Source organism: Tenrec ecaudatus, chromosome 4 (assembly GCF_050624435.1).
Source record: "Tenrec ecaudatus isolate mTenEca1 chromosome 4, mTenEca1.hap1, whole genome shotgun sequence".
NCBI lineage: Eukaryota > Metazoa > Chordata > Mammalia > Afrosoricida > Tenrecidae > Tenrec > Tenrec ecaudatus.
The window spans coordinates 176,824,183-176,847,399 of record NC_134533.1 but is presented as its reverse complement, the minus strand read 5'-3'; the positions used below and the strand labels follow the sequence as shown (position 1 = coordinate 176,847,399).

At 44.0% G+C, this 23,217-nt stretch overlaps 1 protein-coding gene across 2 annotated transcripts in view; it reads right to left on the bottom strand.

Moving 5' to 3' along the window:
- The window catches only part of UBP1 (upstream binding protein 1), a 49,228-nt gene extending 28,829 nt beyond the window's left edge, over nucleotides 1–20,399 (bottom strand). Inside the window, exon 1 of one of the 2 annotated variants that reach the window (XM_075547086.1) lies at nucleotides 19,838–20,399. In XM_075547086.1, the coding sequence (XP_075403201.1) occupies nucleotides 19,838–19,950 (113 nt within the window). In that variant the 5' untranslated portion in view covers nucleotides 19,951–20,399. The remainder of the gene's footprint in view (nucleotides 1–19,837) is intronic. The other variant, XM_075547085.1, reaches the window with a different exon arrangement.
- Between the last annotated feature and the right edge of the window lie 2,818 nt (nucleotides 20,400–23,217).

Genomic DNA, 23,217 nt, shown 5'->3' with positions numbered 1-23,217 from the left:
CTTTCTACTCCCTTAAAGATTTACAGCCTCAGACACTCACAGAGGCAGCAATTCTACTCTATCCTTGAGGGACACTATACATTGGAATCAATTCAATGGCAGTGAATTTTTGTTTTTAAATTATTTTTGGAAAGTCAAAAGTGTGCATCTACCGGTCTTAAAAGGTGGGAACTATTATTGTTGTCGCAGGTGTTTCACACAGGACTAGAGATTTACAAGGAGGCACATGACAAAAATGGCACGCCACACTGTTTAAAAAGTTCTCTGTTCAGCCTGGCAGGCCGGTACTGAGAGCAGTAGCTTGATACTTTGTCTAAAACCAAGGCTGCTGCTGAGAAGTAAAAAGTAGTAAAAGTAGCTACTTCTTTTTCCCCACAAGAATAACTTGGAGCACAGATTGGGAGGGGCTTAAAGGTGGGCCTACCAGGGCACTATCAGTTCCATTAATCAAAGTGGTAGTTATAGGTGTTTGGGTATTTGTTGTTGTTTTTGTCTTTACATCACAAACAATTCACTCCTTTATGGTGTACAATTTAAGTGATTAACATACCCATAGTTTTACAACCATTTACACTGATTTCTGAACTTTTCTTCATTACCCTTAGAAGCAACCTGTCCTGTATCCAGCAAAAGTGGCCCCCCATTCTCCTCCTGCTCCCAGCCCCCGACAACCCGGAAACTACTTTTTCTTCCTAGGTTTGCGGTTTCTTGATAATTCCTATGAATGGAATCATGTAGTCAATATGTGGCCTTTTATAACTGACTTCTTTTAGCACAATGTTTTCAAGGCCCATCTATGAGGAGCAAGCATATCAGTACGTCAGTCCTTTTTATGGCCAAGTGCACAGTGTGAATAGATCATATTTCACCATGCATGTGATGGGAATTTGTGTTGTTTTTATTTGGGGCTATTATGAATGATGATACTATGACCACTTATGAACAGATTTTCGTGTGGACATATAATTTCTATTTTCTTGGGTATATACTACATGGTAATTCTAAGTTACTGTAAGTTATATTATTAGGTATACATTATCAAAGTAAGACATAAGACTACATAAAAATGGCTGTAAGAAATACATTAAAGATCGCAATTAATTCTTTACCTAATTAGAAAACATACTCCAACAAGGAGCAGTGAGTGATCCTTCAAGGAACATCATTTCAATCCTCCGAGTCCTCCATTGATCCTCCAACCAGGTTTTAAAAGTTCGGCAAGGCCCTACCCGATCTGCTCCTCGCTGCCAGCCGATGCGCTCTCCACGAGGGAGCCTATGGCCGCCACATGCAGTCCGCCGCAGAGCCCTTCCTCTGATACTGGGTCCCCAATAGGTCATTTCATTCACCTTGTCATTCACGGTTCATCGTACACAGAGACCTTAAATATTCCATCTTCCCACCCATATTCACAATTTCCATTATCCAGCTCTAGCCAGTTCTGGTCACTTTTAAAAATGTGATATGACTTCCTAAGTCGAATTCTATGGATAGAATCAGGGGGGGGGGTTTCTAAAAATTCATGGGAGTTTCCACGATCTTTTCATTCTATTTCCCATGAGCGTTTGGAAGAGCTCCATGTTGCTGTTGTTGAATGCTGCTGAACTGAATGCTCAGCCTCATGTACATTTGTCCTTCCATAAACTAAAACTCACTGCCAGCAAGCCAATTCAAACTCATGCTGACCCTAGGCAGAGTAGAACCGCCCCTGTGCGTTTCCAAGATCATAACACTATACAGGGGGAAAATACACTTCCTCTTTCTCCTGGAGAGCCAACTGCTGACCTTTTGGTTAGAAAGCCCACCACTATGCCTCCAGGGCCTCTGCAGTCCCATAGCTTGCAGCAAAATTCCCATCAGACAAGGGGACATAGTAAATGCAATAGCTTCCACATGCAACACATGTAGCTCATGTGTCGTGTGTGCAAAAGAATTATGTTGCCAGGTGCATAATGGTACAGAACATGTAATCTATAATACTATGTCTTTTTTTTTAGAGATTTGGTGGGAGGTTTATTCAGAAAGAAAGAAAGGGGAGAGAGACTATTGTAACGATAGGAAGGAAGGCTATTACCACAGGGAAGAAATTTTGACTGCAGAACGTATCTCGAGAGGGAAAAATGTTTTGTTTTCTTTTTTTAAAAAACATTTTATTAGGGGCTCATACAACTCTTATCACAATCCATACATATACATACATCAATTGTGTAAAGCACATCTGTACATTCTTTGCCCTAATCATTTTCAAAGCATTTGCTCTCCACTTAAGCCCTTTGCATCAGGTCCCCTTTTTTTCCCCTCCCTCCCCGCTCCCTCCTCCCTCATGAGCCCTTGATAATTTATAGATTGTTATTTTGTCATATCTTGCCCTATCCGGAGCCTCCCTTCCCCCCCCTTCTCTGCCGTCCATCTCCCAGGGAGGTGGTCACATGTGGATCCTTGTAATCAGTTCCCCCTTTCCAACCCACTCACCCTCTACTCTCCCAGTATCTCCCCTCACACCCTTGGGTCCTGAAGGTATCATCCACCCTGGATTCCCTGTGCCTCCAGCTCCCATATGCACCAGTGTACAACCTCTGCCCTATCCAGACCTGCAAGGTAGAATTCGGATCATGGTAGTTGGGGGGAGGAAGCAAACAGGATCTGGGGGAAAGCTGTGTTCTTCATCGGTACTACCTCGCACCCTGACTGACCCATCTCCTCTCCTAGACCCCTCTATGAGGGGATCTCCAGTGGCCGACAAATGGGCTTTGGGTCTCCACTCTGCACTTCCTTCATTCACTATGGTATTTTTTTTTTTTTGGATGATGCCTTATACCTGGTCCCTTTGGCACCTCGTGATCGCACAGGCTGGTGTGCTTCTTCCACGTGGGCTTTGTTACTTCTGAGCTACATAATACTTTGTCTTAATCATCAGAATGAATGCCTGTTACTGGTTTATGTACGTACTGTACTGCTACCTAAAAAGCTCACGATACAGCAGTATGAGTCAACCCACAGGCAGAAGCATCCAAATCCCCCACCTTGCCAAGCTCTTGTAATTTTTAAATATTACGGTGAAGTGCTTCATGGCCTTCAAACACAACAACCCTAATGCTCATGATAGCAACAACAGGAAGCAGAGGCGAGGTATCAATTTACGTATGAAACAAAAGGTTATCAAACAACACGTGATGGAAAATCAGTGTGCTCACAATTGGGCATGTCATATTCAACAATCAAAGGAATCTCAAAAACAAAGGGAAGATTCTCATTGCTGTTACAAAAGTGAGCCACTCAGCACCTTGAAGATGACTAAGGAACGAAGGGGAAAGCAGGACCAGACTACCGATGTCCTGCATTTCACAAAACGTACCTTGGACATTAAGTAATGCATGGGTGTATTAAACAGACTCTCAAATTGCATTAAAAACTTAATGTTTCTGAATAAAAAGCTACTAGTCTTGACCTTGTGATACATCAAACTTGTGTCTTCAAAATACTTTAAATATTTTATAAGACAAAATGGAAAGCTCTAAAATGTGGCAAAATTTAACATGATAAAATTTAGCGGTAAAGATTAGGATACTATAAAATATTTAAGAAGCCCTGGCCACAAAACAATTAAGTGCTCAGTATTAATTGAAAGGTCAGTGATTTTAAACCCATTGATGTTTCTGCAGGAGAAAAAGAGTTGGCAATCCAAAAAAACCCCAAAACTTGGCAATGTGCTTCTATAAAGATTTCAGGCTATCTCAGAGTACAGTAAAGCACCCACAAAATATACAACTTTCCTTTAGTTCTCTAATGCCCTCCCCCATCATGACCCCAATTCTACCTTACATATCCAGCTAGAGCAGAGTGTGTATGCAGGTATAGATAAGAGCTTGAAACACATGGAATCCAGGATAGAGAAATCCCTCAGGACCAATAATGAGAGAAGCGATAACAAGAGGGTAGGGGGAAGGTGAGTGGAGAAAGGGGGAACCGATCACAATAATCAATATACACAACCACCACAACAGGGGTGGGGGGGAGAGATGGACAAATTACAGAAAATTGGGTGAAGGGAGACAGTGGTCGGTGTAAGACATGAAAAAATACTTGATAAATTATTAAGGGAACATGAGGAAGGGAAGGAAAAAATGAGCTGATACCAAAGGCTCAAGTAGAAAATTAATGTTGTGAAAATGATTGCAATATATGTACAAATGTGCTTGACACAATGGATGGATGCATGGATTGTGTAAAGAGCTGTGAGAGCCTCCAATAAAATGATTTAAAAAAAAAAGATTTTATGCTATATGGATTGTTTTAAGAGTTGTAAGAGGCCCCAATAAAATGATATACTAAAATTTAAAAAACATAAGGCTAGCCAATATTACAGAGCACGTTTACTTATGCTAGAATGTCAGTATGAGTTGGAACCAACTGGACAGCACGTAACAGGTTGAAACAAAGCCCTGTCTTGTCCTATGCCATCCTCCCAGTTATTGCTGTATTTGAGCCCACTGTTGCAGTCACTGTTTTTAACACCGCTGCGCCACAGGAGAAAGATGAAGCTCTATGCTACCGGCGATTTATAGGGTTGGAAACCTTACACAAAGTATGCTACGAGTTGGAGTTGACCCTTGTGTTGGACAGGGTTCTCTAGAGAGACAAGACCAGATTGCTAGTAATTATATATATGTTTATAAAGATATATAATACAAGAAATGAACCATTAAATTATACAGCTGTGAGACACTAGCAGTCCTTTAAGGCTTGAGAGCCGCCAGTTGCCAGTCCCCTTCTGTAGAGAGAGCTGGGCTATATGTACCCAGGCAGCAAACAGCAAGGCAGGTCACCAACTGTCGGTCACTAGCTCCAGAGACGAACATTCCAATCCTGTGGGATTAAAGGGACCTCAATTTACAGCGATACAATCCACAGGCTAGGCATCCCACAGGTAGTGTACCCCTTTAAATTGAGGCACAGAACAAGCAAGGCAAGGCTCATTGAGCCATTTATCCCTCCGCCCTTCAATTAATCCTACTTGTGTTTATCGGCCAGGCTAGCACAATAAACTATTGCAACCCTAACGCAGTAGGTTATGTTTTATGTTGTTGAGACTATGAAACTTGCTCTTTAACAGAGTTGCTAAAGCACATGGAAGAAACAATGAAGTAAAAGCTGAACAAAAGTTTTCAAAGAGTAACTTGAGAAGCCAAAGTATTATAATAAAACATGCAAAGACGTAAATTTAGAAATTCAAAATGGAAGAACAATGTCACAAGCTGAAAGAACTGGAGAAAAAAAATTCAAGGTCTAAGTTATACTATTGAAGGAGTCCATGGCAAAATATTGAATGACACTGGAAAATTGTAGGAATACACTGCCACTGTACCAAAAACAAACGTTTGATGTTCATCCATTTCAAACAATAGCTTCCAAAGCAAACAAATAAATAAAAGATAACTTCCAGGAACTAATACTGTTAAAAGGAAGACATCTAACCTGCACTATGGGAAACAAAGATTTATACAAAGTCATCTCCCAAATATGTTAGACTTAGGACACTGCAGCCAATGGTAAACGATTGTCAAGTTACCTCCCTGAAGTCAGTCAGTTGTCAGACTACTGTCTGGTTCCACCACAGGTAGGGCCTGCTCCCTGCTGGTAAGGACAATGGGCTACTTCTCTCTAAAGGCTTGTGACCATTAGTCTGGTTTCTATAGGTGGGGTTTACACCCTACTGATATTGGTTTCTATGGAGATCAAGAGAGCAGGTCAAACCTGCTCAGTGACGTCCAGTTAGGCTGCCATCCTGAATCTAGGGTCTGCCCTTCTTGTCACATGTATACCCCCAATCCCTCCTCTTCCTATTGCATGTATATCTCTAAACTGTCCTACTCTCATTGCTGTATTACCTATAGTACAACCCCTTCCTGTGACACATGTCTGCCTGTAATTAGGGGGCTTGCATGCCCCCCCAAAAGTATATAAGCCTGGGTTAGCAATAAAGATTCCCTCTTGGCCTCTCTCCACTCCCCCATCCTCTCTCCCTTGGTCCTCACTCCCGTTGTTCCCTTTCCCCTTGTCTTCCTCTTCCCCTTCCCTGAGCTCCATGTAGATCTCTATGCAGGGCTGAGGTGAGCATGCGACCATGAAATGTGTCTGACTCCATTATTTCGATCTCTCTTTTATTTCTCATGCTCTCTAGGACTTTATTATAATTTCTATATATCTTAACCGTACAATTGCGCCTATCGAACCTGTAATTAGTTGTGGGGGGCTGGTCTTCCCCCCACCACTGCACTGAAAACATTGCTGTAAAACATTTCAAGTAGTTGAAATGTTTCAACAAACAGATGCAAAAGCTACAAGTGCTTACTCATGTAGGCCAAGAAATTTGGAAGACAGCCACCTAACCAACTGATCAGGAAAGATCCATATTTGTGCCTATCCCAAAGAAAAGTGATGGCAAAAATTAGCCAGAAGTATCATTCATAACACACACAATAAAATCTTGTCAAAGATACACAGTGCAATCAGATAAACAAATAACCTTAACCTTTTTAATAACGCGAAATTTTCATCTTTTCTAACACCCTTGAACTATGTGTTTCTCCATTTCTGTACATATGGCATCTGACAGTAAATTCTGACCCACTGTCAATTATCTTGCTGAACCAGCTTGGCTTTGGCCCCAGGCCACTCCAGAAGCAGTTTTTCTCCCCAGTTGCAGCTTATCAGGTTTTAAAAAATATTCTTCTCAGCCATTATAGCTAACAATAACCAAAGTAACCATCAAAGAATTTCTGCCCCTCCCTTTTCTTACAAACCACCATGGTTTCCCTGAGTCTGGAGCAACTAAAAATGAATCCAACACTTCTGATACCAATTGCTCTGTCTCCCACAGCACCAGACTTTTACTGGGCTCTATAATTCATGGTGGTGGTCACATAGAACTCATAGACAATGCTCATGATTATGGGTCTTACTCTGGAAGTTAGTAGGTTACAATTAGGTGAGAAATGCTCAGGATACAGTTGTTCAGTCAAGACATATTACAAAGGGTGTGTCACACCTCCGTATGTTTTGGGGGCTTGAGGGCAAGGATACTCACACCCACATTTAACTGTGATGCAAAGGTCTAAGTAGCCAGCCAAGCATGACCAAAAATAAGGAAGCCTTTGCGCTACTTCTTAGTGCCAGTCAGCTGCTCCAGGGTGGCCCAGGGAATCTTTACTTTGAATTTCAAGGAAGGTCTGTCTTCCCAGACTGGTAGATACCTCAGGGTTCTGAGAAGCAAAAGCAAAAGTCCAAGACGTACTAGCACTCAAAACCACAGGCACACGAGAACAAAAATATTTCACTAGCAAAAGCGGCAGCAAAAGCAACAGATGGCCAGATGCTATCTGCTGGTGTCTAGTGCTTTTCTAAGTTGCAGAGCATTAGTGGCCTGAAAACGACCTAAACACCTAACCCCGCACTATTAACGAACTCATTATCTGGCATTTTACCCAGTCAGTGTGTGCACAAAAATCTGACATCTTGTCAGTTGGGCCCTTGCTAGGTTACTCCCAAAGGGAACCACTGGCAGGAAATGAAGGAGTGGCAAAGGAAAGTCAGAGACAGGCAAGTGCAAAGCCGCCTGTGTCAGAAGTTTCACAGCAGCTAACCCCAAATCACATGACGACTTCCTTGTCACCAGGTAGTACACTCTCCTCACCCAAGCCCTTCCAGCATCTTTGCACTCAAACACCTCATTAAATAAATCTCTGATTGGACACAAACTGACAGTGAGCCCAAAGATTTCAGTTTAATTATCAGACCGATACTATATTTAAAAAATTATGCTTACTGTTTTACAAAGTAAAACACATCTGTAAAAGCCTACAAGTAACAAGAAATAGAGTTATACTGACAATGAACAAATAGAGCTTCTATCGCAGGAATATACAAGTGCCAAAATTAAGACCTCAGACAAGTTTACTAGCAGCTCAAGCATATTTGAAGAGTAAAGGGAGACAGTGGAACATCGGTAAGGAGTTCTTTTCCAGAAGGCAGCAATAAGGGCACAATGCTATGAAATAGATTGAGAGGTTAAGAAAGGACAAAGAGCCAGGTGAGGAAAGAACAGCTGTCTGTCTCCTGCAGAGCAGCTGGTGATTTCTAACTGCTGACTCTAGTTAACAGCCCAACTCGTAACCACTACTATACCACCACCTTAGACACAACGTAGTAAAGCTAGCAAAATACAATTTTTTTCCAACCATGTATCTACTGAGGCTGGAAAAAAAGAATCCCATCACTTTTTTTATTCTATTTTTCTAAAAACTTTTTGAAGCGCTCTTGCACCTCAGACAAAACAACGTAACAAATAGCAGATCCAAGAAATCATCTATCTTTCTACTAAGCAAGACATTAAAAAGACTTATAAAAGTAATTTTAAATGCCATTCTTATGAGTTCTAAACCAGTGTTCATACAAAACAAATTTTCACCTGTTTTATCTGTCCCAAAGAAAGCAAAATCAACATTACAGAACGTCTTTCTTTCTTTCTTTTTTTTAAACATTTTATTAGGGGCTCATACCATTCTTATCACAATCCATGCATATACATACATCGATTGTATAAAGCACATCTGGACATTCTTTGCCCTAATCATTTTCTTTTTTTCTTTACATTTTATTAGGGGCCCATACAACTCTTATCACAATCCACACACATACATACATCAATTGTATAAAGCACATCTGTACATTCTTTGCCCTAATCACTCTCAAAGCATTTACTCTCCACTTAAGCCCTCTGCATCAGATCCTCTTTATTTTTTTTCCCCTCCCTCCCCAAAACGTCTTTCAAATACAACTCACAAGCAGGTAGTATTCCCAGCAAGAAAATGTTGAAATAGGTCCTGGCATGTTTTGAGAATGATGAGGGCAATGAATGTACAGGTGTGCTTTACACAATTAATGTATGTGTGGATAGTGATAAGAGTTGTATGAGCCCCTAATAAAATGATTAAAATTTTTTTTTAAAGAATGATGCCCTAGCAAGCCTACCAGGTCCACTGTAAGAAGCACATTGAACAGTATGAGCTCATAGCAATACAATGGCAAGTCTCAAACAGCCCTAAATGAAGGGTATAAACTGTATCGAACCTTACCCTTTAGTGAGAGAAAACCTCCTAGTCTTCAGAATTAAGACAAAATAAAGACCTCTGAATATAGATTAACATGTATGACCACTCTGATCACGGAAACAATAGCTCTTGGTTAGAATGGGAGAAAAATGCAGAATAAAGTCCCAAGACTGAGTCCCTGAGACAACCTTGTAACCGGAAACTGAAGCCACTCCCAGAGGTCAGCTTTCAGCCAATAACAGATTGCCCTATAAAATAAACAGTTGCCCCAAAGCAGAGATGTGAAGACTAAGCAGGGCAGGGAAACTGGAGGCATTGAAATAGGGAACACAGGGTGAAAGCACAGGGGCAGTCCTGACACACTGCGGGGATAGCAAGCATGGACACAAAACAAATTTGCATAAACGGTTGAGTGGTATGAAAAGCGATGATGTGAACTCAACCCAGGGTCGTAAGCTAGGGTGATGACGTAAGGCTGCTGGGTTCTGTATATATTTTAAAATAGAATCATTAGGACTTCCTGATGAATTAGCTGTAAAATAAATAAGGATTAATGTTTTCACCCTCTTCCCAGAATAAAGAGACACAAAACTTCCATCTCTGGGAGACAGTCATACTATCTATCTTGGGAACGTATTTATCATTTCTCAAAGTTAGTCACATATTTTAATACCTGTTACCTAAAAATTAAACTACCATATATACTCGAGTATAAGCCAACCTGAATATCAGCCGTGGCACCTAATTTTACCACAAAAACATGCTGAAAAACTCAGTTTATACACAAGTATAAGCATACCAGTTTTTGGCAAAAAAAACCGGCATGCCTCTCTTGCCCCGTGCACCTTACTCACCTAACCTCACTCCGTGCTACTTCTTTTTGTTTTCTGGGATGAAGAGGAATATGAAAGGTCATCAGTGATTTGAAGACATGGAGGAAGTGAAGAAAAATACCAGGGAGGTGTGTCCGGAGCCATGAGGCCCGGCCATTACTTGGAATTTATTAACCTGAGCTCTGGGTATTCTTCCACCCAGCCTAGGTGACAGAGCACTGCAGCTGTAAAGCTTGAGCAAACAAGGGGTGATGCTCTTTAGAGAAGCACCTGTGTCCTGCTTCCCCTTAATTGGGTAAAAGATTGTCCTCGCCCACGCCTGATTTGCATAAACATGCCACTCCGCAGCGTACCTGGTTGAAGACTGTAAGCCATTACTAACAGGCAGGGTGTGCTCCCCTGAATTCTCTGATTGGCCTGTTGCCAAAGCAGCCTAATTTGCATGTGCGACGGAGGCTCAATGGGTATCAAAAAGTGTTGCATCCAGATCAGCTCTACCAAGGGCTGCTTCTATGGAAATGTGAATCAAGTCAGGTCAAGATCCTAAAATATGTCTTGGAAAAATTAGAACAAGATATGAAACACAGATTTTACCAGTATGATCCTGAAGAAATCGCAAAAGCAATGGCTATCAAGAGGTGGAAGTGGTCCAGACACAGCAAAAGGGGATCAGTCAAGAGTAAAATCCTTGGCAAAAACGGAGGGCAGGGTTAGGTATCCTGTGGCACTGTGTGTTAAGAAACTGGTTGATAACCTGAAGGTCAGCAGTTCAAACCCACCAGTCACTCTGCAGTAGTAAGATGAGGCAATCTATTTTTTTTTAAAAGATTTATAGGCCCATACATCTTAAGGAACAGTTCTATGCTGTCTTACAGGGTCACAGTGGTTTTTTTTTTCTGTAATGAATAATGTAGAAAAGACTGCATTGACATGGCTATAATTCCTTTTTAGGACCAGACGAAGAGGCTAGTATCACAGTTGCTCACTGACATTCCCTTAGCCTTGATGGAATTTTATGTTGACAAAGCTTACTTTTTTTACTTTTATCTTTTAATTCCACTTGCCCATGACCTCTGAAGTCCCCTCGAATTCTTAGTTACCATAATAATTTTTTAAATTTCTTAAATCTGAACTTAAAATTTTTCTAACTTCTAACACATGTCACCTTCCAAGACATCGTGTTGCCATGACATCAGAAGATAATCAACAACATTTAAACCATATAGTTTGTTCATCTTTTAAGTTAATGAAGTAAAATTGGAACATTTCCCTTATCCCTTCACCTCATTCCATTGGGCTTTAGTGAGCCTTTCAGTCACTGAGGTGTGTGGGATGGTTGATTTCACTATAGCTTGACTTCCTTTCCCTATCATTTTATAACACAGGCTGATTCTTTTTGCCTTCCCCTCTCTTCTTCCACGGGAAAATACAATGTTTGTACTTGGGAAAAAAGAAAGAAAAAGATAACAGCTATTAAAAGCTACATAAGCCCTATTTTACTATTAGTTGACTAACTTAACATTGATCAAAGTTGACATTTTCCTGATACTGCGTAGTACTCACAAGACATTTCACCTTCCTGCCAGTAATGAAACTTGTCTTTCTCCCAAAGTCATTTTGATTTAGCAAATTTTCTACAAAATATGGATCTACGCCTACTTGAGAATACAAACCATAAAGTTTATTTTTTGCTTCAAAATACATTTATATTAAGCAAAATTTAACAAACAGTGGCGCTGGGACAATGCCCGCTGTATTTACACAGGCATCACAACATATTACACATCAATGTCCATTTTGTGAGTATTTTACAGACGCCACCTTCACTCCTATTACCTTCAACAAACAGTTCAACATGGCTGTCAATCCTGAAAATTAACTTATTACAGATTTTCAGTTTCAGGTGCACAGGGAGATGAAGAGGTCACTAGTAAGCATTTTAATGAGTTTTATTTTCTTAAGTCACTGGGTTAATGGCTACCTACTTACAGACCACGAATGACCCAGATTTCAGGTCACAGTGGGGTTCAGGTGAAAGCAGCCTTCATTCGGAACAGCAATGCTCTCACATAAGCCAGTCAGTGAGCAACATTCAGTCGCAGTTTACTAATTTTTAATAAAAGCATTAGTCTGGAGATTTTAAAGGTCTCTTTGTCCATCTCTACAATCCTAATATTCTAGCTAGGCTTTACCCAAATATGACCCTGCCTCATTTCAAAAACAATCGAACACACAAAGAGAATCAGAGCAAAGGGAAGCAAACGTGTTAAGAAATTAACCTAACCAGAGCATATACACGGGTACAGATAAGAGCTGGAAACACAGGGAATCCAGGACAGATAAGCCCCTGAGAACCAATAATGTGAGTAGGGATACCAGGAGGGTCAGGGGAAGGTTGGGGGAGAAAGGGAGAATTGATCACAATGATCTATATTTAAGCCCTTCCCAGGGGGATGGACAACAGAAAAGTGGGTGATGGGAGACAGCAGTCTGTGTTAAGACATGAAAAAATAATAATATATAAATTATCAAGGGTTGATGAGGGAGTGAGGGAGGGGGGAGGGAGTGGAAAAATGAGGAGCTGATACCAAAGGCTCAAGTAGAAAGCAAATGTTTTTAAAATGATGATGGTAACATATGTACAAATGTACTTGACCCAATGGATGTATGTATGGATGGGATAAGAGAGGTATAAGCCCCCAATAAAACGATTTAAAAAAAAGGAATTAACCTTAACATATCCCCAACACAATCAGCCTACATCGTCTAATACAAATAAATACTTTAAGACTATTTAAAGAAATCATTTATTTCAAACTATTATCCTAAAAAAGGGATGAAACCACTCCCTAAAAGCAGTCTTAATACTCTTCCTTAAAAGCCATTAAAAAGTAAGAGAAATGCAAATGAAAACAACCATGAGATACCACCTAACACCCCGGAGGCTAGCCCAAATCAGCAAATCAGAGAGCATCAAGTGTTGGAGGGGCTGTGGTGAAGTAGGAACCCTCCTCCAAGGCTGCTGGTCGTGTAGATTTGTACAGCCACTGTGGAAAGCAATCTGGAGATACTTAAAGAAAATGGAAATTGATCTACCTTATGACCCAGTCATCCCTCTACTGGGCATGTAGCCGGTGGAAGCAACAAATTAAACACAACCAGTCATCTACACTCCAATGTTTATTGCGGCACAATTCACAATCACAAAGACTTGGAAACAGCCTAAGTTTCAATCGATTGATGATGGATTAGTAAACTCTGGCACATACACACAATGGAGTACTATGCAGCACTGAAAAGCACAGATGATCACATGAAACACATCGTTTCGTGGGAAGAGCTGGAAGGAATCATGGTAAGTGAGGTAAGCCAATCTCAAAAGGACAGGTATAACATGAGTCCCCTGAGGTAAGTCCAATCAGCATGGCAGGAATAGAAGGATAAACACCTATCTCACAATAAACGGGTGGAAGCATAGTTAGTTGCGGGGAGGGCAGACCACACCCAGGGAGGTACATGCGAGTCCAACATAAAGACGGGGAAGGGGGGCAGGAGGAGGGAGAACTGGGGTGGGGAGAAAATGAGTTGATGGCATGGGGGGAATAGGGCACTAATCCACCCAGGAAGAGAGTACTGGTTGTGTCCCCACAGAACTGGAATGTGCATAAAGACCCCACCATGACACCCCAAACCAGGAGGGCAACGTAATCCACAAAAAGACTGGACCATACACACGCCTGGCCCCAACCAGAATCAGCCCAAGCCCCACCATGGAAGGGAGTGCCACAGAAAATGAAAACAGATCGTCTGGTGTGGGAAAGGAACTGACCTACCAGACCCAGAGGGAAGCTGAAGCAAAGGAAGCGGAAGAAGGGAGTGGAGCACACCAAGGCCCAGGGAGCTCAGAGGAAGACAGGCCGGCTCAGAGCGTCCAATGCACAGAAAGGACCATAAGGCTGGCCCCACTGCGAGATGCGACATCCTGCACTGACCCATGAGCCTACACGGGACAGCACCGGAGACACGGTGGGGGATGTGTGACTGAGCTGACCCCACCACACTAAGGTAAAACACTGGGGGCATGTAATGGAGAGGCAGGGCAAGCAGAGCAAGGAGGTCCTGAACTATTAACAGGCTTTTTCTTTTCTTTTAGATTTTGTATGTCAGTGGCTTTTTTGTTTGTTAGTTTGTCTGTGTTGCTGCTGGTCGCAATGTTCTTATGTGCCACTTTGGTGCTGTTGAAGCCATCTGCAATTTTATGCACATATTATTATCTCTGCAGGTCTATCTAGATAAGATAGGCTAGATAAACAATGTGAGAAGAAAACAATGGGACCAGAGGTCCAGGGGGGCTGTGTGAGAGTGGAAGGTGGGGGAAGTGAGGAGGTGATAGCCTACCCAGGGACAAGGGAACAATGAGTGGTTCAAAACCAGTGGCAGGGAAGGGATGGGAGGACTGGTAGGGAGTGACCAAGGGCAATGTAACAGAGAGGAATTACTGAAACCAGAATGAAGGCTGAACATGGTAGTGGGGCAGGAGGAAAGCATAAGAAAACAGAAGAAAGGAGGAGGCAAAGGGCATACATAGAGGCCTAAATACAGACATGTACATATGTAAATATATTTATAATTATGGGGGAAATAAATCTATGTGCATATATTTATATGCACATAGATTTTATATGGTTTAGTAGTAGGGTAGCAGGTGGACCTTGGGCCTCCTCCTGCACATACCCTTAATACATGAGCACTTTTCTCAGCTAAATGGTCATTCTACGACACCCACCTTCCCAACATGATCACTGAAGACACGTGTGCATAAGCAAATGTGGTGAAGAAAGCTGATGGTGCCCAGCTATCAAAAGAGATAGTGTCTGGGGTCTTAAAGGCTTGAAGGTAAACAAGCGGCCACCTAGCTGGGAAGAAACAAAGCCCACATGGAAGAAGTACACAAGCCTGTGCAATCATGAGGTGATGAAGGATTAGGTAGCAGACACCAAAGAACAAAAACCATCATTGTGTGATCACCTTCCCCATATAAACACTGAAAACAAATGTGTGCATAAGTAAGTGTGGTGAAGAAGGATGATGGTGCCTGGCTATCGAGAGATATAGTGTCTGGGGTCTTAAAGGCTTGAAAGTAAGCAAGTGGCCCAGAAGCAAGAAAGCAAACATGGAAGAAGCACACCAGCCTGTGCGATCACGAAGGGTCCAGGGGACCAGGTATCAAGCACCAAAGGTGGGGAGAAAAATATCATGAATGAGGGGAGTGTGTGATGGGGACCCAATGCCCATCTGTAGACAACTAGACATCTCCTGCAGCGGAGTAGTGGGGAGGAGATGAGTCACTCAGGGTTCAGTGTAGCAATAATGAAACTCATAACCTTCCTCTAGTTCTTAAAAGCTTCCCCCCCCCCCCACTATCATGATCCCAATTCTACCTTGCAAAGCTGGTTAGACCAGAGGATGCACAGCAGTGCAGATGGAAACTGGAAACACAGGGAATCCAGGACAGATGAAGCCCTCAGGACCAGTGATGAGAGTGGTGATACGGGAAGGAAGGTGGGGGGGAGGAGGGTAGAAAGGGGGAACCGATCACAAGGATCTACATATAACCCCCTCCCTGGGGGATGGGCAACAGAAAAGTGGGTGAAGGGAGACACCGGGCAGTGTAAGATATGATAAAATAGTAATTTATAAACGGCAAGGGTTCATGAGGGAAGGGGGAACGGATAGGGAGGGGAAGGGAAAAAATGGAAAATGAGGAGCTGATTCCAGGAGCCCAAGCGGAGAGCGAGAATTTTGAGATTGTGTGCAACGAATGTATAAAGTGTGCTTTATATAATTGATGTATGTGTGGATTGTGATGAGTTGTATGAGCCCCAATAAAATGATTTTTAAAGCCATTAAAAAAGCAAATACAGCAAGCATACTTCAATTCACATTAAAAATGAAAACTTCCTAACAGAATAAATTTTTATCAAGAATTACTTTTCCAATAATCTCAAGTTTATCACCTCACTTATTCTAACTTAAGACAGAACAAAGGAAAAGGAAAGCCACTTATCAACAGCCTGACTTTCCATTTGATGCCAGAGGGAAAAGACTGCCCATGTGGAGAACAGCAAGCTTGCACCAAGACAAGTTTGCATTCTGGGCACTGTGGAGGCCCAGGAAAAGGACCAGGCAGCCAGGGCAGTCTACTGCCTTCTTCAAACTTTCTAAATCAGAATTTCAAATAAGCGGTCTTGCCTTTGCGTCAGGCAAGGGCATACATAGAGGCCTCTGAGCTTTTGAGGACTCAAGCACTGAGCATTACTAAATCCACGCCTTAAGAATGGCACTTGCTTTCAAAGGTGCTGGAAATTTCAGATCAAATAACAACCACAAAAAGTAAAACTGTTCCTAATGAGTAACATCTAAAAGAAAAACGTACTCAAGAATATATTAAACCAGGAAAATTACAGATTTGTACACAGTTATCTGTGTTTAATATCAAAAGAAGTTTTAAAAACCTAAGTAAATGAAAGGACACTGAGTGTTGCTGGACTAAAGGTCTTGAATGACAATACTACCCAGAGCAGTCCCCCAAACCCCTCTTTACAGAAATGGAAAAGCCAATCCTCAACTACATACGGAAGGACAAGCAATCTTAAGTGGGATGGTACATACTTAATTTCAGAACATACTACAGACCCACAGTAATTAAAACAGCCTACTAGTAGTTTAAGACTTATACATGGGTGGAATAGAATTGAAAATCGAAAAATCCATAAATCTGTATCAAAAGATTTTTGACAAAGATGAAAAGCCCACTCAGTGGAGAAGGAGGAGTCTCTTTGATACCTGGTTCTGGGGAAACCAAAATCCACATGCAGAAGAATGAATCAGGATCCATGCCTTACAAGGGCGGTCCAACTCACAGGAACTTATAGGAGAGAACTGCTCCAAAGAGTGTCCACGACCACACTCCTGCATAGGTGCAAACAGCCTTGTCTTTCTCCCTCAGAGTAGCTGGTGAGCTTGTACAACTAACCCTGTAGTTAATAGCCCAGTGCTTAACCTGTGGCACCACCAAGACACCTTTCCTTCACCTTTTTTTTTTTTTAAAGCTCAAACTTATCGCCACCTAGTCGATTCTGACTCGGAGTGAATCTGTACAATTTTACAGGAGCAGGTAATCTATTATCTTGCTCCCTAGGAGCAGCTGGTGGGTTTGAAATGCCAACCTTGTGGTAGCACTCCAATGCAAGGAAATAATACCGCATTATCTCCCTAAGAACTAGGATAACCGGCTCAAGGGGAGTCCCTCTGGGACATGGGGGTACAGTGAATGGTATCACCCTTTGCTGAGCATGTCTACACAGTAGAGTATGTATGCTGGGCCCCTCTAGGGTTTCCCGTATGGGCTCCAATAAATTTCTTCCCTTTTGCTTAAAAAAGGAACTAGGATAACAACAAAGGGAATCAATAGGGAGTGTGATGAAGTAGAGAAATTGGAGCCCTCATCTACTGCTAAAAGGAATGCAAATTTGCACAGCCACTGTGGAAAACAGGTCCGGTGGTTTCTAAAAAACTACCCTATACTTCAGCAATCTCAATCCTCGGTACCCATCAGTAGGGACAGAGTACCCAATAAACAATGTCAGCACAGGCTGAAAGGTTTAACCAGACTAAGTACAAGTCAGCCTGCGCTTACTTTGCTTATGCGGGATTCTATCCTTGTCAGGCACTGTCAATCTGAGAAAAAACACATGTCTGTCCTATCTAGAAACAGAATATGATGGGGTGGAAAAAATGTGAGATTGTTCACTACAGATTAAACAATGAAAGTGACCGAAATATCTATGAACAGAGGAATGGATAAGCACAATGTGGGACACACAGACCACGGAATACTGTGCAACCTCAGGAAGAATCAAGTCCTGGTCAATGTCACTGAGCCAGTAACATGAGGGCTTCAAAAAATTCATAGAACATGGAACTGAAAGGCAATGGAATTTTTTCATGAACACTTGAAGCCCCCTCATATACATGAAGAATTTGTTGAATTGGTGACGGCTTTCTGTGTATTTTCAGGAAAAAACATTTTTTAAGTCTCCTAGAAAGTGTTGTGAACACCACACAATTTAAAAAATGTTGAGCATAACATTAAGAACAAAAATTGGGAAGAGGTTCAATATCGATTTTCCCCTCCTTTTCATGGAAATAAACCAGAAACAGAAGTTCATTGTATTGTGTTAATTAGGTAACACAATTAACTAATTATGTTAATTAGTTCATTAAACACCAAAACCAAGTGAGGCTCAAAGGAAAACCAGAAAAAAGCTGAAAGCTTAAAATAGCCCCCTAAACAAAGTTTTCAATAACAAGATTTTATTTTAACTTAATTTGAGAAGCAACTAAAAATGCACACGTTGACCTTCCTTCACCTGTGCTCTCCTTCCTGACCTCAAGCTTAGGGTTGCAGGAAGTGTCAGGGCACAGCATGGCACTACCCTCCAAGAGTGTCCCCCCACCAGGGAAGCACTGAGCCTGGCACTCTTGTCTAGAGAGACCCCCATGACTTTCAGAAACTCAATTTCCTCAACAACTGAGACAGTTGTTCTAGAACATAAACAGCCCCGCCTGGAGAGCCTTCCAGTTGGACTGCAGAGAGGAGTGCCAAGTTCAGGGAGACCAGCAGGGGCTAACTCGGGGACACACAGTGGTGGCTAAGAGCCCATTTGAGATGCTTCCTACCTCTCTCTTCCACGTTCTGGGAAAGGACTCCACACCTTTCTGACCGTTGTCACAGCCCAGAGTTTCTGATTACGACGTAAAAGCCAAACACCTTAGAGGGCATCTCTCAACCGGCCCTGGCCCTGTACTCTACCTTCTTTGAGTCTCTAAGAGCCATGTCTGGTTAGATGTGTCCCTGAGCTCGATGGGGAAACTAACAGCACTTCAAAAGATGTCAGACATGACTTCCACGAACACATTCAGGGAGCTTTACGAAAATCACAAGAAAAAACGAGTAGCTGAGTAACTGAACTAAGCCTTTAGCTGTTCAACTCTGGTGTGTAAACTCTATTTCCACAGCTGCTAAATGAAACATAGACTAGCTTCCAAACCGACAGTAGGTAAAAACTGTCTTTTAAAGTAAAGGCCCAGGAACAAGCTCGTCTGGTTTCAGCTCCTGAAACTTAAAGAAAATGAATGGTTGCTAGAACAGACACCACACAGACTAAACAATTGCTTGTGGTGCAATGCTACATCTTGAAGCCCTTGCCAAGAAACTGCCTGAGGTTGTCCCCGCCCCACAAGGGAGAAACTCCACTTTCAAGACAATGAAAAACACCTACGTTAAAATCAGTGTCCCTCCCCACCCCAACCCCCGTCGTTACTCTTGCACTTAAAAAAATGCTAGCCTTAGGTAACTACAATGAAAAGCCACAAAGCAAGCCCTGATACCCAAACGTTTGCAAAGTATCCACCCAACGTATATGCCACCACCAACCAAAAAATAGACCCCACTGCCAACGAGTCGATTCCGATGCACAGCGACTGGATTTTGGGGGTTCTGAGGCTTTAACCCTTCTCACGGGCGCAGAATCCATCACCAAGGAGCTTGTAAATCCCTTGCTCTGGAAGGTACCCCCTTCCCCCCACCTCCCCAAACCATCCTCGCAGTGGGGTGTGTCTACAGCTTAAGAGCACCCAGAAGCGCTTCGTGGAAGCCTTTCAGTGCCTGCCACCAAGGTGGGCAGTGGCCTGCGAGACTCGGAGGTTGCCAACGGCCACGCGGCAGGGCCGGAGCGGCCCGGGCACCACCTGGGAGCGGCCGAGGCGGACAGACGCCCAGTGCTGTGCAGCCCTCCCCACGGAGACGGGCTTCCCCAGGTGCCCAGGTACCTCATGCTGTAGGCGCCGGCGCCCAGCTCCTGCCCGATGCCCGAGAGGCTGGCGTCGAAGTCGTGCACCAGCCCGGACTCGATCACCTCGTCCATCTTGAGCACCCAGGCCATCTTCCGGCCTCCGCGTCCAGGACGAAGGGGCCGGAGTTCCGAGGGCGCGTCCTGGGGGAGGGCGCGGGTGAAGCCTCCGGGCGCTCGGCGAGCAGTCACCAGCGGCGGCACGGGTGGCGGCCGAAGCGGGAGCGGCCGGAGCCCCAGGGGCACGGCCCGGCGAGCCCGGCGAGCAGCTGCAGCGGGAGCGGCCGGGCTGCCGGCAGCGCCTCCCTCCCGCGGGCGCCGACCCTGCGCCTCATGCCGCCGCCCACCCAACGCGCCCCGCGCCCGGCGCCCGGCGCTGCTAGCGCTGCAGCCGCCGCCGCCCGCCCCGCCCGGGGGCCCCCGGCAGCATCCTCCCCGGACTCCGCGGGGGCGGGAGTTCAGCCCGCTACGCAGACCGCACAGGGCCGAGCCCTCGGCCCGCCCGCAACCCGAGCCCCGGCCTCGATTCCCGGCCCTTCGCCCGCCCGCCCAGGCTCTGCGGCCCGCCGCCCCGGCCAACCCCGCCGACGCAGCTCAGGCGGCCCGAACGGCTTCGACTCCAGCTAAGGCTCGAACTCGCTCACCGCTTCCGCCTACATCGACCCCGCCCCAGCCCCGCCCTTCATTCGCCCCCTCCGCCCAGGCCCGCCTCTCGCGGCCCCGCGCCTCGGGACACGCCCGCCGCAGAGACGCGAAGAGCCGAGCAGGGTCGCCCCGCCCACGGGGCCGCGCTCCCGGCCCCAGCGGCCTTGCTGCCTGGTCTCCCACCAGCACAGGAAGAGGCGGGGCCGGAACGGCAGCCTGTTCCCGCCCCCTCCTGAGGCCACAAGATTGACACACAAACAGACCAATAAGGGCAAGGGGAGCTACGGCGAGGCTCCCGTGAGTCTCTTTGCCGAGGGTCCAACCAACCAATCAAAATGCTCTCCTTGGCTGACTCGTGGACCCAATTTACGGCCGACACAGAAAGTTCATTGGACAGCATCAGAGGAAGGTCGTCCCAAACGCCACTTCCGGACGTGTTTCTCTCGTCTGTGAACTTTCCCAGTAGTCTCTGCTCTTTACCTTCACGCCGGAGGGGAGGGGCGGGGGAAAGACCAGTTGTGACTATTAGCCAATTAGCTCGCACCCCATCTCGGGACTGGAAGGCCCTCTGGGGAGAAAATCTTGATTGGTACATGTCAATCAACGCTCCTCGGAAAGAACTCCAAGAAGTCCTCACCCACCTGCGGGGTTACAGACAGCAGCAGCATGGCGAAGCTGGGCTAAGCCAGGTGTCGGTTGCGTTTAACAAACCTATCAATCTCTTGACCTTTGAGCTCCAAACCAACTAGGAGAGCCACTGTAACACACACCTGGAAAGAACAAAGGATCTCCCTACGCAGCCCGGCCCTCCCCACGCGTGTTTTGGGGTTGATAAGTTCCTTGATCCGAGGAAGACGAGAGAGAAAGGCAGAGGCTTCCTGAAGGCAGATCCGTGTGCGGATTCGGGTCTCGTAGCTCGAAGGAGGAAATTTCTACTGGAGAGTCGGGGAAGGCCCTTTACTAAAAATAACCCAGATACTGAGCACCAGTCCACCTGCTTGCAGCCTTAATTACCAATATAAAGATTAAAAACTCAGGTGAAACCCTGTAGATCGGCTAGGGAAGGGAGGGGTGGGGAGCCTCTGATTAAATTTCAACAAGCTACTGATTTTTTTTTCTTTTTGAAAACTCGATAGAGCTACCAAAGTAAATTTGAAAGGTAACATTTAGAAATGGAAAAGTTCGGTGAAAGCACCTGCGCAAGGTCACACACACAGTATCTGTGCCAGGCCCATTTGACTAATCCAGAGCTCTAGGATTCTTGGCCAAAGCAGGCAACCAGTTCAGAAAGTTCTATTTAAGCGTGTATAAATAAATCTGTAATACTAGTAAGGTAATAGTCGGTGGACTATTAACTCCTGTGCAAGCTCTCTGATAGTTGAGGGGTGTAAATATCTCTGTTATCAGACAGCATTGTAAAGTTGATTATGACATACTTGGGCTGTCTCCTTTGAAATCCAGATGTCGACCTTCCATTGTCATTCCAGTGACTTCAGGATTCCTATCCATAATTCAATCTGTAACTGGATAAATCATTTGACATGGGTTGTTTGTTTTTTTTTTCAAACTCCTGGTTACACCACATGGGAATAATAAAATTTTACAAACTATGATCAATGTCGTAATTATCCAATAACCTAAGGAATTATCTAGGCACACTTAAAAAGCAGAGTCTCAGACATGTAAGTTATATTCAGTTTTAAAACCAATCCTAGAGAACTCACAGGGGCCAGGGAAAACAAACTCATTACAGTCCAGACGATTCCATCACATAGGAACCCTAGAGGACAAAGTAGAACTGTCTCTGTGGATTTCTGAGGCTATAAATCTTTACAAGAGCAGTCTGCCTCATTTTTCCTGGGGAGCATCTGGTATTTTCAAAGTGTTGGTCTTGTGGTTAGCAGCCCAGTGTGTATGTAACCACTACATCACTAGGGCTGGGGAGAGGTTTATGAAATAAACTAATAGTGGGAGGGAAAAAACAAAAACCTTCCAGGACCAGGGCCATGACAGGTGGTTGGGTCTTAGGGAATAGTATTGTGAGAGGATGTCAGTTGTACATACTTTCACTGTCTCTTCCACCTGGAAAGTTCATCATTCTTTCTGTGGTAAACATTAACCCAGTGCCAGTAAGAGGGGTTAAGAGGAAGAGCAAATAACAGCAGGAAATGTCTGCATTTGAGCATTTCCCACTTTCACATACCCTTTCTGTCACTGAGGGAGATGATGCTTAAGAAAGAATAAGATAAGAATTCCCAGCCCTCTAAGTGAGGTGTCAACTAAGTCCTCATGGAAGAAGCACACCAGCCTGTGTGATGCAAGGAATGGAAATAATATAATCCAAATCTAAAGGAGGGGATGATATCAGCGCTAACATTGTGAACACTTAGTTTACAGAAGGATATGGTTGACAGTAGAAGCCCAAAATCCATTTGCAAGGTGTGTTAGTCTGGGTAGATTAGAGAAACAACTCTAGGGAGACTCGTGTATAAGAGAGAGCTTTATGTATATAAAAAATTGTATATTAAAACATCCCAGCCCAGTCCAGATCAAGTCCATAAGTCTATTAGCCCATACCAATCTAAATTCCTTTTCAGACTCATGAAACACATGCAATGACACTGAATGCAGGAAGGTCACAGGCCAGTGGTTGGAAACTCTTGTGAATCCAGTGGCAGTGAAAGCATCTCAGTGTTGGCATGGGTCTCCAACTCC